The 17,654-nt window shown below is 34.6% G+C and overlaps 1 protein-coding gene across 1 annotated transcript; it reads left to right on the top strand.

Moving 5' to 3' along the window:
* The first annotated feature begins 438 nt into the window (after positions 1 to 438).
* Positions 439 to 13,741, top strand: LOC126717059 (uncharacterized). The gene is made up of 11 exons (XM_050418233.1): positions 439 to 3,348; positions 3,532 to 3,771; positions 4,171 to 4,300; positions 5,152 to 5,304; positions 5,407 to 5,651; positions 5,763 to 5,832; positions 7,966 to 8,172; positions 9,801 to 10,036; positions 11,985 to 12,063; positions 12,171 to 12,308; positions 12,814 to 13,741. The coding sequence occupies exons 1-11, from the start codon at positions 848 to 850 to the stop codon at positions 13,015 to 13,017; spliced, it is 4,203 nt and encodes a 1,400-aa protein (XP_050274190.1). The 5' UTR covers positions 439 to 847; the 3' UTR covers positions 13,018 to 13,741.
* Positions 13,742 to 17,654: the final 3,913 nt, after the last annotated feature.

Below are 17,654 nucleotides of genomic sequence, written 5' to 3'. Positions count from 1 at the left end.
GAGTGCCTTTAAGATATTAGTTAACAATCCATTTTAAGAAAGTTTTAACATCACTTTTATGAGAAATGAAAAAATTTATCAAAATATTAATTATTTTTTTTTCTTTTCCCATAAATATTTTTTAAATGGATTATTAACTAATTCTCTAAAGATATTTATTAACATTTTCAAAAAAAAAAAATATATATATATATATATTTTACTTTTTAAAACTTTGGTATGATATATCCAAAATGGTTTGTACCGTAATACAAGTTTTGAATCTTTTGATAATACAATTCCTAATCATTTGTGAGGAAAAAAAAAAAAAATTGTAAGAAAGTTATTCAAAAGATAGGAAGAAAAAAAAGCAATATAAAAAGCAAAAAAAGTAGGTTTCTCAAAAAAAAAAAAAAAAAAAAAAAAAAAAAAAAAAAAAAGCAAAAACAGAAAATAACTTTTTGAAAACGCCATGAGAGGATCAAAAAACTGACCCAAGAAAAAACAGAGGAACGGAAACAAAACGAAACATCTTTCACCCCGTGATTTTCTCAAAACCAAATCTCTCTATCTCTGTCTCTTTCTCTCTCTGTTTCTTAAGACCAAAGAAAGAAACACAACTAAGACTTCAAGACACAGACACACACACACACACAAACAAAAAAACCTTTACACATTTACAAACGTTTAAAAAAAATCTTTGAAATCCCACAAAAAAAAAAAAAAAAAAAACCCCCATTATTCTATAAAGGTTTTTGCATTGATTTTTCAAAGCAGAGCTAAGGTTTGGATCAGAGGGTCCCATCATCACCATCATCAAGACCCAGAAGCAATCTCAGCAGTTTGATTTGATGACTTCTGCTTTGACATGTCGCCGCCGTTACTAGAACCTGAAGCTCCTTCTTCACACACAACAACAAGAAAAACCCAACAAAGCCACAGCTTTAACGGTGAGTTTTCTCTTGCTCTCCCATTTAATTCTCCTGGGTATCCTTCAAAATCTCATTTTGTGCCAATGAACCCATCAAATTTTGGTGATCAAACTTCTGGGTTTTCGAATTCTAATCAAAATGATCCCAATTTCGGCTTCAATACGCCGTCTTTTCCACGATCAACCTCCGGTACTTCGAGGCCGAGGCTTGTGAAGTTGAGGAGGCAATCTAATTCTCAGAATTTGAGGCCAAACGCCCCCGGTTTCAATCCGTTCAGGCCTGGTTCGGAGAATTCGGTTCTGTCAGGAACTGGGACTTCGGTTTCCGGGTTGGGCAGTGGGGGGAATGAGGCATTTATGTTTGGAGAGAATAGGAATGATTTGGGTGTGAATTTGAATCCGGGGAGGTGGGATTCTAGTGGAGGTTTGGGAAAAGGAGTTATTGAGGAAATGGGGAATTTGAGAATTGGGAGTGGGGATGAGTTTGTGAATATTAGGCAGAGTTCGAGTTTATCTGGGGGGTTGGAGAGTCGTGGCTTTGTATTCGGAAGTGGGTATAAGAAGGGTTCTAGTATTGATGAAAGCATTGCGTCGGAGCTTCCAGAAAATTTGAAGAAGTTGAACATTGAAGGTTCGGGGCATGGTGAAGGTATTGAGAAAATTAGAGATGGAAGGTTTAATGTAGGTGTGGTTGATAAGACCAAGTTTGGTTTTGGGAGTGGTGACAATGTGGGTAGTTCCTTTGATAGTGGTGTGGGAGCAGAACTCCCAAATGAATTGATGAATAAATTGAACATTAAAGAAGCTGGCCACTTTGATGCCAATGATACGAGTATGTTTGTATTTGGAAGTCGTAAAAAAGGTGATGATTCATTTGCTGGAAGTTCAGTAAACACACTTCCTGATCAGTTGAAGAGTCTGAACATCAAGGAAACTTTAAATTCTAAGAGTTTTAAGAAGAAAGAAGTTAATATTAGGACCAATGAAAAAGAGAACCCTGTTCTTGGAACCAGTAAAAGTACTAGCGGTTTGTATGATGGAAGAAAAGAAGCTCTGCTTTCGAAGAATATGGAGAAGTTGAAAGTAGGAAGTGGGGCAGAAGACTCTGTATCGGATACAGGGTCGTCTGCCTCTCGAGAATTTGTGAAGGAGATGCAAACGGGAAATTTTGGTGATAAGTTATTCCATGACCTTGATAAATCAGTACCCACAGAATTCACTTTTCAGCCAGGATTGCAGAGTAAGGATGCCAGTGGTAGTCAAGTTCCTTTCGATGAACCGAAAGATGATACCAAACTTGGTGGAAATGTTTCATCACCATCTTCATTTTCATCTAGTGATACGGGTTTTCCACCAGCTGGGAGTGCTTTTGAAAGGCCTATGGCTGAGTTTAGCTTTGCAAGCAAACAAGACGGTATAGGGACACCCTTTGTAGAATTTAAAACACCAAAACCAAAAGCTAACATATTTTCAGGCATAAATCAGAAAATGGAATTCAGTGCAAAGAGGGAATCAACCAGAGACTCAAGAGTTAAGAAAATGAGTGGAAAATTGAAAAATCCCACCCCAGTTAAGCTGTGGCCTGGTCAAAATTTTGTTTCAAAGGAAAGTGATTCCCAAGAGAACCCAGAGCCTTCTGAATCTTATTCACCCATGGATATTTCCCCATATCAGGAAACATTGCCTGATAACCGTTACTCGAGAGAAAATTCTGTGACATCTGATGAGTCATTCAGTCTCGATAACAGCTATGGAGCATCTGATTCAGCACCAACGGTTTCAAGTGATGCTATAGATGAAGATTTGATTATTGCAACACAATGCTTGGATATGAATGATGGTGACTCAATATGCCAAGAAGCAAAAGTCGGAGATTCTGAATACCATTCTTATGGAAGTGTTGGTGCTGGAGACCTTCAGGAAGATTCTGCTTCTGGGGTTGAAACTGAAAGCTTCAAGTCTGCAGCTGAGGAGGTAGACTTTAATATTGATGTTGCTGTTACATCAGCAGAAGCTGAAGCCAGTCCAAGCTTAAACATTGAGAGGCATGATAGTGATGGCAGGATGCACATTGGTATTGCTTCAAGTTCAGAAGATATAAATGGGTCTAACTTTACCTTTGCTGCCTCTTCTGCCGCTCAAGATCAATTATCCGCTTTGAAACGCCACCAGAAAAAGAAAAATTTGTTGAAAGTTGGTCATGATATGTACGATTCTACACTCAATGCAAAAGTTTCATATGCATCATCCTCTGCAAATCTTTTTCCATTATCTGGAACTTCATTGCCTTCGTCTCCTGGGCGGGTTCAGAAGGGAGATTTATCTACTTCTCAATCCAAGGTTAAAACAGATTCAGAGCCGGATAAAAACCCAGAGATCAAGCAAGAGTCTGCTGCCAGTGTTACATCTCAGGAAGCATGTGAGAAGTGGCGACTAAGGTCAGTATCAATTCAAATCATCTTCTTTTCATTTCTATCCATAAAATTTTTAAAACAATAAAAATCATCTTCCACATTGCATTTCTAGTATTTAGGTAGTTAGCCACATGCATGTTAAATGTTCTAATTATACCCCCTCCAGTCTAAGATGCCATATTGTTTGTTGAATATGATATTTATCAGGGGAAACCAGGCCTACAAGCATGGGGATCTGTCTAAAGCGGAGGATTGTTACACAGAAGGGGTGAACTGTGTTTCTACAAGTGAGACATCTAGAAGCTGTCTAAGGGCTTTAATGCTATGCTATAGCAACCGTGCAGCAACGCGTATGTCTCTTGGAAGATTGAGAGATGCACTGGGGGACTGTGTGAAGGCTGCTGCAATAGATCCCAACTTCCTTAGGGTGCAACTTAGAGCTGCAAAGTAAGGGATTTTATTTTGAGTTTGTGGTGACTTTAAGTTGTCTACATATGCTAGTTTATCAGTTACTGAACTTGTTTGCTGCCAAAAAAAAAATGTGAACAATCTATTAATCGTATTCTTGGTGATTAATAGTATTGCATTGTATTCTATTGTATTGAAATCCTATCAACTTGTGGATTAATTTGAGAGGAAATTATTTGTTTATGCACATTTCAATGGTATATGGGGTGGAAGTTTCCACTCTTGATTTTTATGCACATTTTTTGTTCAACTAGTTTCTTTAGGCTTGTTTCTTATTCAGATAGAGAATAATTTATGCTGTCTCATCAGCCTGATTTTGTTTAAAAATGATAGAAGATTATAATATCCCCTAATCCTTGCTTTTTCATTTTCTTAAAGTTGCTACCTTGCCCTTGGAGAAGTTGAAGATGCATCAAAATATTTCAAGAGGTGCCTGCAATTAGGAAGCGACATCTGTGTGGACCGGAATATTGCAGTAGAAGCATCTGATGGCTTACAAAAGGCGCAGGTACTGCAACTTACTGTTTGGAATAGATCAGATCTTGTTATTGTATTTATCACCAATTTTTTCATTATATGTATTTAACACTTATAAATATGAAAACTTTATTATAGCATCCAAATTGGAAATAATAACTCACTATTGTCTCATAAAAAATATCCAAATTGATATTTGTGCAGAGTATATCTTCGTTTATTTTAAATATATTTTAGGTGAAATGTAGTTAGGAAACATTTGGTTTTTAGAAGGTTGTTTTATTAGTCCTTGCAGCTGAACAATTTGAAGAGTGTAAATTCACTAATTTCATGTTGTATCACTCAGAAGTATAGTATTTTACAGTATCATTCATTATATAAATTTCCACTTCTCTATCTTAATCTTTCCAAAATTCAATAATTCAGGTATTTAGACACATGTCTATTGCCTAATGAGAGTAAATGGATTCAATAAATTGGTTCTTTTCCATTGGGAAGGATAGCATTGTAATGGGAGAAAATGTATTACCATTCTAAGAAGCATAAACATTATATGCCTCTTAGATTATTTCCTGTTTACTTGGGAAAGGTTTTTCATTGACCAATATATTCAGATGCTGCAAACATTATCTGGAAAACGTTTTGTGCCAAAACAAACAGAGTGGTAGTTACAGAATTTTGAAAAACATGATGTCAAATTTTCTGATTGTATACTAATTGGCTTCAGTTTTGAAAGGACTTGGTGGTATTCCTGCTTTTTTCTTTCATATTTTCCTCTTCAAGATTTGTTGACCTTTTTTCCCGTTTACATCTCTGTGGATAACCTTTTATTCATTTCTTTTTCTGGTGTCCAAACTAATTTGTGTTTTTACTGGCTACCAGAAAGTGTCAGTATGTATGAATCGCTGTGCCGAACTTATGCAAAGGAGCACATCCAATGATGCAGAGACTGCTTTGGAAGTAATTGCTGAGGCTTTGACATTAAGCTCGTTCTCAGAAAAATTACTAGAAATGAAAGCAAATGCTCTTTTCATGGTTTGTGGCTCTTTTTGTGATACAGAGAAATTTTACTTCAAGACATTGGAATCTATTAGAATTCTTGTCTGTTTTGTTTTGAACTTTTGTTTCATCTGGCAGCTCCGGAGGTATGATGAGGTGATTCAGTTGTGTGATCAGACTCTTGGTTCTGCTGAAAAGAACTCTCCTCCAGTGGAAGCTAGTGCCTGTGAAAGAAGTCTGAATGATTCTGAAATCTTGGAGAACTATTACTTCAGGCTTTGGCGATGCTGCCTGATTTTTAAATCCTACTTCCATTTAGGAAGGCTTGAGGAGGGTCTTGCTTTTCTTGAGGAGCAACAGGACAAAGTATCTGTAACAAATAGGTAATTCATAATCCTAGCATGTATGAATCCTACCCCTCTATTTACATGCTTCATTGCAATGAAGGTATGTTTTTGCCACATAAAGTTCATAATGCTAATTAGAACTTTCAGGAATGGAAGTGAGGCCCTGGAATCATTAATACCCCTAGCTGGCACTGTACGTGAGCTCTTGCGTCATAAGGTATCCTTTTCTTTTTTGAATTCTTTTCCGTAAGTCCATTTTTTGTGCTTAAAATAGTGTTATTATAAAACTTAATGGACACCTTATAATGTTGAAGTCACCCGTGTAGGCTGTGTTACTTAAGGACAGCATAGTCTGGTTTACAGCCAATATATTGTGTGCTCTCATTTATAATTTTGAATGGGATTTGTCCCGTGCAAACATGAGCAATCCAACGGTCATTCATTTTGTATTTTCTTGTTTGGTCTTTTAAAGGAATTTTCTTTCCGGGCCTCCATGCTTTGAAGCCTATAATGGCTAGTACAAGAATATTAAATATTCTTGTCTGTCTATTTGAGTGTGCATAACATGTTGCACAATTCGTATATACATTAATGAGTGGATATTAAACCTGTGTAAGGTCTCTTTGAATGACTTTCCTGGAACACTCAAGTGTTTGGGGAACTAGGGTTTGTTCAACAGGCTAGCCACTTCTTCATACAATCTGTTCCCAAAGTAACTCTTTTCTGTTATATGAGACCATTCCTGACCTGTCAATTCATAGGTCTCTACTTGTTAGTATAATGTTAAGGAAGTTAATGAGTGTGTATTGGCTTCTTGTATGTTACTCTTTCTTATGAATGTCCAACTTTCCCATGACAAAATGCACATTGTTGGATCTGCTTTGATGGGTGTGTCCAAAGATGGATCAGGGGAACAAAATCATGGTTCACCACAAGTTTCTTTAGGATACTTCATGCATTGCTAACCAAAAAAGATATGTTACTTAGGTGAATATACAAAATAACTTGGGGTAGTAAAGGAGAAATTTGTACTTTACTATGTTACTAATTGTAAACACATTGTACTTTCTTATCAATACAACTCTTACTACCTATCCAAAAAAAAAAAAAAAAAAGGTAGTAAAGGAGAAATTTGGATATTTGAACGATTGAATTGCACCTCAACTGCAATGTTTAAAGGATGAGACTATTCGGATGTCCATTTGCAGCTGCACAACTGATACATAAACCCAACAATTTGCGATATTTTTTTTAAGAAAAGAAATGAACACACTCAGGGAATATTCAAACCATTTAGTTTAGAAATTCTTCACACTTCAGTTATAATGGGTTCACTAAAGTGCACTGTCAGTGTCTGCTAGAGCTGACAGCTTGACAATTTTCCATTTAGGTGTTTGATTTTCCACCTATGTCATTTATAAATGTTTGACTCAGATAACTGTCTCAAAATAACTACTTTAGTCCAATTGGCTTGACCCTTATTTGATTCTATGCTTTTATTATTTTCTTAGTACTTGCCCCATAATGCAGATCCTTAATTTTCTGGTAGTTCATTGGTAGCAATTCTAGCTAATCAAGTGAAAGAGTAAACTTAAATAAACTCAATTCAATTAAGCTTTTATATAATTAAATGCGATTTTCATTTTATGTAAATCTGGGCCATATAAGCTATTACAGGAGCTCCAATTGTGACTAGTTTTTTGGGGGTCTAGTGTTGATTTGGATAGAGCTTTGTTTGAGTCGTGAAAACTGCATACCTTTAACATAGTTGTTTTCCTTTCTTTTGTTTGTACATATTTTTTCTCTGGCTGTTTCATTTTTCTAATGAAGTAGTCTTCTCTTAATACAAGTTTTCTTACCTAAAAAAAAAAAAAAAAAACTGCATACTTTTAACTTATTCTTTAATTATATATAACTGTCATTATCAACAAGTGATAGAATATTTGCTATCCCCACAAATTTTACACTTGTGATGGGTCAAATGTTACTTATCCAAAAATGATGGGTCAAATGTGAGACGTCTTCCTTGAAATGAGGAGGAATATGGCTAAACCACAGGAATAATAGTAATTATGAGTATTTGTTGCTTGACTGATGTTAGGGTAAAATGGTTGGACTGGTTAAATAGTCACATCATGCTTAGTGACTTTTTTTATTTTCTTTTTAATGTGTTCAGTTTTTTCCTGAAACTACTACATTTGCAGGTAGTAAAGTGCTTTATGGTGTATATAGGTTTTATTTTTCACTTGACTTGGTCTCCTTTTTCACTTAAAAAAAAAAAAAAATATCTCTTATCAAAAACCTGTAATGAGTTATATTTGTATTGATTCATCTATTGTTCTCAACACAGGCTGCAGGGAATGAAGCATTTCAGGCAGGACGGCATGCAGAAGCAGTTGAACATTATACTGCTGCTTTGTCATGCAATGTGGCGCCACGTCCTTTTGCAGCTGTTTGTTTTTGCAATCGTGCTGCTGCATACAAAGCCTCGGGCCAGATTACTGATGCTATTGCAGATTGTAGCCTGGCTATTGCTCTTGATGGAAATTATCTTAAGGTTTTCCTCTAAACTGATATGATCTACATCATTCTTAGATATAAACTTGTTGAAGAAGAAGTTGTTGGGGGCATTTGACATCTGGTTGAGACTAAACTTGGTCCATAGTAATGTACTCATTGTTTTAAATACACAAGTCTGTAATCTTAGATGGAACCATCAACATATTTACCATTAAGGAAAAAAAAGCTGGGTCTATGGAATGCCCAAAGTTTTGAGGAAAAGCAAATGGAAATTTAATGCAATTTAAACAGTGAAACCACTTAATTCTGGATGCATTCAGGTCTATATTTCTTGGTTTTAATAGGACTCCTTAGCAGGCAGAGCTAAAATTGATCTTTTATTGCCTTCTTGAAGATCCAATTTGGACATGTGGAGTGGGCCAATATGTATGTCATGCACACACTAGCACTTACACCATCATCATTTACATGCCTGAAACTGCATGTGGATTCCAAAACAGAAATTGAAACCAGTGGGGGATTCCCAGGATTGAAACACAAGACCTTTTAGGAAAACTAGGCTCTGATACTATGTTGGATTCTTGTTCTTTTAGAAAGTGTGTATAAGGTTTTATTAAGTTAATTACCCTAATACACATAAATATTATATATATGTGTGTGCGTTTGGGGGGGGGGGGGGGGGGGGGGTGGGGGGGGAGAGTGAGTACAATGATACTTTTGATACTAACTCATAACAATTCCTTTAGTCTCAAAAACTTAAATCTGTTAGCAAGTGGGCCAATAATGTATATGCAAGCACACATGAATACCAACTGGAAGAAATTTTGAACTTCCATTATCATATAAATTACCAATCTGTTTGGAATCCAATAATTGAATCTGAAGCCAACTATGAATGAAGGTGCCATAGTCAACCCCTCTTTTGGATCCTCTCAGGCTTTTTTGCTTTAGATTATATTGATGTCCTTTATTTTTATTGTGATTTTACCCTTATCATTCTTCTCACTTAAGTATGCATTTTTGTATTTTCCTAAGTACACAGATTGTGCCCCCATTAGCAAATTTCAGTATATTTTTCTTATTTCTTTTTTTAAAAAGAGGCATCTTATCCAACCTTTGATCAAGACAGCTTATTTTGGGTAGTTGTTGAATATGGATCAATGTGGGTCAAAATGTATTTGCTGGTAGTGAGTGCTATTGCACAATGAGGAAAACATGCAAATTAATTTTAGATATCAAGATAGATTCTACTGTTGTTACAATCAGCTATAGGGAGTTTATGGAGGAAATTGAAGTGTTATCAACTCATAGATATTGCCCTTTTTTTTTTCTCTTACAACATTTGTTGGGGCGCCACGCACCACCCTAGTGGGTGAGGGGATTGGAATCGGTATTCTCCCATGGGGGAGACAAGGCAATGCCATTGAGCCACAAGGCTCTAGGGTATTCATGCACTCCTTTTTGTGCGTTGTGTGATACTTCATTAAATTTTTTTTCCCTATATTCATTTGTATGTTTGATCATTATCATTCAATCTGTTTGATTTTGTATGCAGACTCGTCAATCTAAATTGAAAGAGACTCATGTAGACAACCCTAATTATGTTGTCTTCTTCAGTAACATTGCTGGTCATATTTGTGCCTGATTGTGTTAATACTTTGACAGGCAATCTCAAGACGAGCAACTCTATATGAGATGATCAGAGATTATGGTCAAGCGGCTAGTGATCTTCGGAGACTTGTATCTATTCTCACTAAGCAAGTAGAGGAAAAGACCAAGCAGTCTGGAGCTGCTGATCGATCGAATAGCTGTGCAAATGATTTGAGACATGCTCGTCTGCGGCTTGCTGAAATAGAAGAAGAAGCCAGAAAAGAAATCCCCTTGGATATGTACCTGATTCTGTAAGTTACTCTTTCTGCATGTTATTCCAACAGGATTTTATTAAATGACACTTCTTTGTTATGTGTTGTCATCTAGAGATAATTACCACTATTCCCTAATTGCCTGATGCATTAAGATAAAAATGAATTTGGTACTCAATGGGTCATTAATATAAATTTAAGGGCCATTGTGATGCAGGAATAGTATTCTTGTCACTTTTTTTGTTTTTACTTTCTTTTATCAATGATATGTCACCCATATCTATTTTAAAAAAGGGCATTTCTAACACAAGCATAACTTGTGTCACCCAGGCTTTTGGACACTTAAAAATAAAACCTTCAGTTACCTGAATGCAGATATCATTTTTTTTTTAAATCAATAATTTGATAATTGAAGGAGGGGGGATTTGAACCCTAGATATCTCCTTTGGAAACACCAAGAGGTGCCAACTAGTTGAACTACAAGGCTCTTGGCTCATCTACAAAACTGGTGCTGGATTGTGTGTGGTGTGTATCTATGTCAAGAAACTTGTACATTAAGAGTTTAAAAAGGGAAAAAAAAAACAAAAAAAACAAAACTCTTTCATGGTTTTATGCATGCAAACTGATAGTCAATGTAGTTAAATACGTATCTTTATCTTTATAAATTGACAAAGATAGACAAATATTACCATGTTCCCTCAAGGTGTGGTGTATGATATGATTTAATTGTTTTTCTGAATAATGAATTTGTCTTGATTGGTCTTAGTTTATATCTCATGATCTATAGTTGATGTTATTGTTTCTCTTTTAAATGCATGTGGAAATTTCCAGTACAGGAAAATTTCTGTTTTGGGTCTTTCCAAATGTTTATTGGGTTAAATAGCATTCCCTTTGTTCCATACTGAGGGTCTCTTTTGCTGCTTCTTTTTGTCTCAAAATATTCCTTCCATTTGAACAAGTTAATAGTTTAAATTTGTAGTTTCTCTTTTTATCCTCACCTTGAAACTTGTGTCTGTCATAAAATGTTAAAACACCAATAGTATAAACTATAAATTTTGAAAACATACAAAAGTTGGTTTTCAAGATGTTACACTCATTAAACTCCGAGTTTGTGCGTGTTTTGGATAAAGAGGCCCTCATTATGGGATGGAGTCCTAATTTTCCTTGGGATAAGTAAGTGAATGTTTATTTATTCATACATACTTGAGTCAAGGAGAAGACGAAGCTTCCTGAATTGGCTAGTGGAAGATGACAAATTTTGTGTACAAAGTTCCCTTCTTTATCTTCCTCATTTTTTTCCTTTTCTAATCTTAAATGTTGTTTATTTTATTGGAAACTAATGTTGTATATTCTCGGGAATCCTATTAAATGGTTCTTTTCTTGTTTCTTTTGAGGATTAAGTACTATTAAATGGTTTTTAGGTAGTCTCTGGTGTTTTCATATATGTATCTGGTTTTGGAGTAATGATTTATCAGGGAAAAGTAGGGTTTTTGTGTTTCTTTCATTTATTTTTCTGGCTAATGTAAAGTGAAAATAAATTACTTGTTCACTTTATCTTCTCCTTTGTTCTTTCCCATTAACATGGGGCCAATTTCCTTATACATGTGTCACATCTAAAGCTTGGTCCATTTTCATTCTTTACTTGATTATGTGGCATATATACAAATTAGTTTTGGATGCTTATGCCTAAGTATATATCTGTTAATCCAGTAATCCTTTAAACCTATAGATTTTGGCAGATACACATCAGTTCTTGTAACTAGATTTGTACATTCAAATATGCATCATGGTTTTGTGATTGTAATCGGCATTATGGAAGTTGTCTTAAAAAGTGTGTTGCTTACAAGTTCCATATTTTGTTTTTTAAGTGCTTCCTTTTCTTTTCTTTTTTCTTGGAAAGAGGTTGCCCCAAAAGCAAGATAATCACTTCTAAGGTTATTAATCTCAAGCCTTTGAGATCATTTGCTGATTCAAATTATGATTGCAGGGGAATTGGTCCATCTGTTTCAGCATCTGAAATTAAGAAGGCCTATCGGAAAGCTGCACTGAAACATCATCCTGATAAGGTTTAGTGCTGATTTATTTACTTATTAATAAAAATAAAGAATAAAGGCACTTATTTATGTAGGTAGTTACTGCTATTAACCTCTTAATAAGTCCTTTCGTCGTGTAGGCTAGTCAATCCTTGGCAAAAAGTGACAATGGGGATGACAGGCTGTGGAAGGCAACAGCAGAAGAAGTTCATAAGGATGCCGACAAACTTTTTAAAATGATTGGAGAGGCATATGCAGTACTTTCAGACTCTATCAAGGTACGTGCATGTTATCATTCTGCACTCTGTTTATTTTCCTTGGCTCAAGGTTTTGAGACTTACCATTTTTTCTTAGTGTTTTCCTGTAAAGAATATTGCATTTCAAAATGTCGAGTTCTACCTAGGAAAGAGTTGTTTAGTGTGTCCCACATATGAGTTTCCAACTTCACAGGAATGTTGCATGATTTGACTTGCTCAAGAGGGCACAAAGCCTGAGTTTCTTTTCATGGCACTAAGTACATTGTTTATCTATCATAGTCCATAGATGGATGAGGAAAGATATTCTATCTCTGGCTATTTGGATGGATGGAAAATGGAAAAAATTTTCCAGGAATGAAATTAAAAATTAAATAAGAACACAAAGCATAATAGTGCAGAGAAGATGTATATGGCATACAATAAGATATTTAGGACAGAACTATAAATTTCCATGGAATCTACACATAGATACATTCTATGAGATTAATTGCCCCACCATTAACTTACCAATAAATGACTTCTGCAGCGTTCACGGTATGATGCTGAAGAAGAGATGCGGAATGCCCAAAAGAAACGTACTGGAAGCAGCACATCTAGAGCACAAACAGATGCCCAGTACCATCCATTTGAAACAAGTAGCAGTAGGCGGCAATGGAGAGAGGTTTGGAGATCATATGGTAACTCACCCTCTAGAGGGTCGGAAGGCACTCGAGTGGGCAGGTATTCATGAAAACTTTGTGTGGATGTGCATAATTAGAATCTTGAGTTCTGATCAACAAGTCAGAGGGGAGGGGCTAGTCAGATGCTCAGATGCATTCTATATGTAGCTTCGGCTTAGAGGTCCCACAGACAGGCAATTACTTTAAGCGACTTTTTGAGATCTAGTGGCATGTGTTTTGCTGGAGGTGCTAGCCGGGCAATAGGTCAGATTGAGAATCGCAGTGTTCTCTTTGACCTATAATTTTTTCAATATATATATGAAAAAAAAAAAAAAAAGAACTAGTTTTCTGAAAAGTATATTAACGTTTTGATAGTTTGAAGGAGGTGAGCTTTTGTTTGAAAAAGAAAAAAATGGGAAGGACGAAAGAAAGAAAGAAGAAAAGAGTTTGCTCTTTCTTACACAATATCTAAAGGAGAGGTCTGACCAGTCGTTTGAGCTATATAAATTTATTGGTAACATGTACAGCAGTGATGAAATGTGGCATTTCAAAAAAGAAACTTACTGGCTTTAGAAGTTTGCTAGTTCTGGCTGGGATTAAACAGATGAGTGGAGAACAAAGGGATTTCCTGATTGGTTCTAAAATCTTTGCTATCTTTTCTTTATGTTGGTTGTATGTTCTTTTTCAAAACATTCATCCGAGTATGAGAGGAAGATTGTTCCTCCAACATATGGTCTGATGCCACGAAATGAGAGATTTTCTATTTGTAATTGTATTGAGACGTTTCGCTGTACAGTCACTGTATATCATGTTATTTGCTAATCCAACCCAAAAAAAAAAGGGAAAAAGAAAAAGTATAGGCAAGAAGTTTGAAAGGGTTTTCTGCATTTATATTTATGTTTTTGGTTTTCTAGTTGATCCAAAGTTACACAATAAAAGAAAGTGGGAGTGGTATTGTTGCCCCCAACGCATCATGGTTCCAAAATTGACAATAAACTATCATATTAATCATCTTGCGGTGGAGGCTCAGCAAGCCTAACATAAGATATTGAGACCAAGTTTTTTCCCTCCCCAATAGCAAGAGGGGGATGGGGGAGTTTGAACCTAAGTTCTCGTCATTAGATCTATGCAATATCATTGAATTACAAGACTCTTGATATATTTTTATTCAAATTATATATAATATTAGTGAGTATTTTGTCCTTTAAGGAACTTTCAAACTACTTCCAAGCAAATGATAGCACCGTTGCATATCCAAAAAATGTTGTTTCATTGATTTGCAAAATCAAGACCTATGACTTCCTTCTTGACATATTGCCAACACAGAACAGGAACAACTGAAAAGCACTGATAGTTTGTAATTGTGATCTTTTGTAACTGTCTGAAAGAATATATTATAATTGTTTTTCTTTTCAACAGACAGCAGGCAAAGAAATGTCTTTTAGATATTTATTTACGTTGAAGTCGCATCAATGATATTCATTGCGTCGCTAGTTTGCAATTTTTTTTAAAATTTTGTAGTAGTTTTAGCATTTTTTTTTTCAATAATTTAACTGCATTGAAGGAAGCAAGACGTGTAATGAATGGTCTTAATTACATAATAATAATTTATACAAAAGGATTAGTTAATAATTGGAGTTTAGAAGGCTTAATTAAGTAGGCAGTACTCCTCTATCTTCTTCATGCAAACCTCATCTACTACATTACTTTCTCTAATAAATATAACTTCATCTCTAATAAATATAACTTCAAGAAATATATATTGATAAACTCTTATATTCAAGTGGTCATCCACAATCCTTTTGATATCTCTTAGATGTGTACAATAACAATAAAGCAAACCCACATATATATATAGAACTTTAGAATGCTTGTAGAGTTCGTGGGATAAGGTTGCAATAATGAGTACAATTATGAATATACATCTCCCATATAGACTTTACACATTTCAGCCTTTACACATCCCAAATAACATTTTCATTGCTCAAACTTTACACATTCCAATCAAACTTTATTTCTAACAGAGACCAAAATAAAACACAATAAAAATAGGAAGATGAGGCAAGCTGGAACATATTCAGGAACGTTGAGAAGAGGGCCTCACTTGTTACCATTGGCAAGGATAAACAAGACCATGAAGAGTATATATAGAGAGAGACTTGTGAGCTGCTCATAGAGGATTTGACACAGGTCTTGGATAGTGAACATGCAAGGCAAGAAGAGAAGGACCCTGCTTCACAAACACATGGGCTCAGCTGTTATAGCCACTGACATGTTTGACTTTCTTGTCAGAACCATGGTGAAAAAGTGAAATATTGGAGTCTTAGCTCTTGGGGTCTCTATCTTTCTCTTTCCCTCCAAAGTTGTATACTAAAAGCAAGCATAATAGAAAAAAAAATGAGGGTTACCCATTGTAACACCCGTCTCACTTAAATTTAATTTAATTGTTTCTAGAGTGAAGTTGATGAATTATTTAATTTATTTTGGAAGTGATATTATTCTATATTTGATATCTACAAAGAAAATAAATAAAAGAAGATATAACGTGAAAAATTATTTTTGTATATTATTTATATTTAACTTTTAGTCTTCTTACCAGTTAAGGAAAATGATAAGAGATTAAAACCTATTTGGATTAGGAGTTTAAGTGTCATTGGAATTCTTTAAACTTATAGCCTATCTAAACAACCTTAATTTGAGTTTAAATAGGAATTAAAGTCTTGGAAGCTTATTTAAGTTTTATAGGCTTCTTGAAAACTAAAGAGATAAGTTTTAGTGGGTTTTAAATTCTAGCCTAGGTAGGAAACTGTTTTAACGTGAAAAAGGTGAAAAGTAAATTAATGTTTTCTACGTGAAAGACAGAGAGAGAAACTATGAGATTACGGGGAAAAAAAAAAAAATTGCTGCATCCGTGTGTTCAAGTATACCTCTCTCTCAAAGATCTCTGGGAATAACCTATAAAGCTAGTGTAGTCTATTAGATTCGCATGAATTTTTCCATACAAACTCATGACTTAAGCTTTTGGATGATTTGTTATTGGGATTTACGCAGCTTAATTGCTAGTGGTGCTAACTTTATGGATGCTATATATATATATATATATATTGGGTTAATATGATCTACAAGCATATGATTATTTGGAAGCCAACTTCTACCGGGAGAATAAAATAACATAGATATCTACATATTCGGTTCATTAGAATTGTTTACTAGGTATTGATTTTTGGAGTACTTGATAAAGCAATTGAGTACTAAATTAGCTATAGTACCACAATAAGTTGTGAGATACGAATTTTAAGAGTGAAATTTATATTTTCATTGCTGCCTTAGTGTATCCATTCTTACTGAGTCGTCTTGTCCTTTTTTAGGTTCTAGTTGACATTGTTTCAGACAGTTGAAGTGAAGCTTGGTTTAGCAATTAGAGGTTAGTAGACTTTAGAATATGACGTCTCTCAAGACGTGTATATATATATTCTTTGGTAAAAATATATTTATATATATATATATATATATATAATTGCAAAAGTGAAGTTTCAAAATTTTATACCATTGTCAATACTTTTTACTTACTTGAATTTTATTATCTCTTGTGTGTTATTTTGAAACTATACATGTTAAGAATATATAACTCAAAACTGTATTTTTGAGAAAGTATTCATTATATAATATATGATTGGTATTGACAATATTGTAATAAAGTAAGAATGTTTTCAAACGGTCAGCTAGACAGTCTGCAACCTTTGCCAACACAAGATTAAGTGTTGGTCTTCGGCCAAAGTAGTGTTATTGTGGTGCGGTGCTATGTTATCGTTTGCTCTTTGAAGCCAGTGTTATTGTTTGCTTTTTGGAGCCAATGTTGCCTCTTTAAGGTTAGTGTTATTGTTTCACATGGGAATCACCCACCGAGTGTTTAGCAGTATATGTCTTTGTCTGACTAATTTTTTCCATATTGAACTACTGTTTTATTGTTATTGGCCTTTATTAGTGAAAAAAAATTATTTATTTCTATATTATATTGGTTCTATCTATTTTAGTGTACTTTGGCCAACTAAAGTGATTACTATTTTATTTAGTGATTACTATTTTATTTACTGATTACATTGTTATAGTTAAATGTTTTATTCCTGACAGTTTTACAGAGTATATTATATTACCATTAAAACTATTTGTAAATGTTTTGTAAAGCTTATATTTTGTTAATGATACTATTATTTTGTTTTGAGAGACATCCTCATGTTATGCAATCTCTTATTGACCTTCCAGCTCACCCCCTTTCTTCCACCCTTTCAGATTAGAGCAGTGGAATATCTTTTGGTAGTAGATCATTGGAGTCATAAATCGAAGACTTCTTTTGGAGCTATGTTAGTTGATAAATTGTTTTATTATGTTTTCTTAGGACAGTGAGTTTGGCATTTGTGAAACTCTTTTAGATTGTATTTGGAGACTTTATTGTTAAAGTTTTTATTTTATGGATTCTATAGGAAAGAGTTTGATGGTTTGATGTTTATTTGTGGACATTTAATTACACTCTTTTTTATTATATCATTGTTGATTATTTATAAGACAGGTCGTGCATCTAAATCCTTGGTTTGAGTTTGGGGTATTACACCCATACGGTGGATTTTGTTGTTTTGGATTAGAATGGTTGAAAATAAAGTAAAAAATAACTTTATAATGACAAAATATTTCTTTCCCCTTCTAAAATAAT

This window comes from Quercus robur, chromosome 1 (genome assembly GCF_932294415.1).
Source record: "Quercus robur chromosome 1, dhQueRobu3.1, whole genome shotgun sequence".
NCBI lineage: Eukaryota > Viridiplantae > Streptophyta > Magnoliopsida > Fagales > Fagaceae > Quercus > Quercus robur.
Note: the sequence above shows the minus strand (reverse complement) of the source record. Positions and strands in the feature narration are given on the sequence as shown.

What these genes read in the sequence shown, in the direction of transcription:
- LOC126717059 (XM_050418233.1), top strand. Translation starts at nt 848, where the DNA reads ATGTCGCCGCCGTTACTAGAACCTGAAGCTCCTTCTTCACACACAACA. An exon ending in TTGGATATGTACCTGATTCT is followed by an intron (nt 10,037 to 11,984) that starts GTAAGTTACTCT and finishes TTATGATTGCAG; the next exon opens with GGGAATTGGTCCATCTGTTT. An exon ending in TGAAACATCATCCTGATAAG is followed by an intron (nt 12,064 to 12,170) that starts GTTTAGTGCTGA and finishes TTCGTCGTGTAG; the next exon opens with GCTAGTCAATCCTTGGCAAA.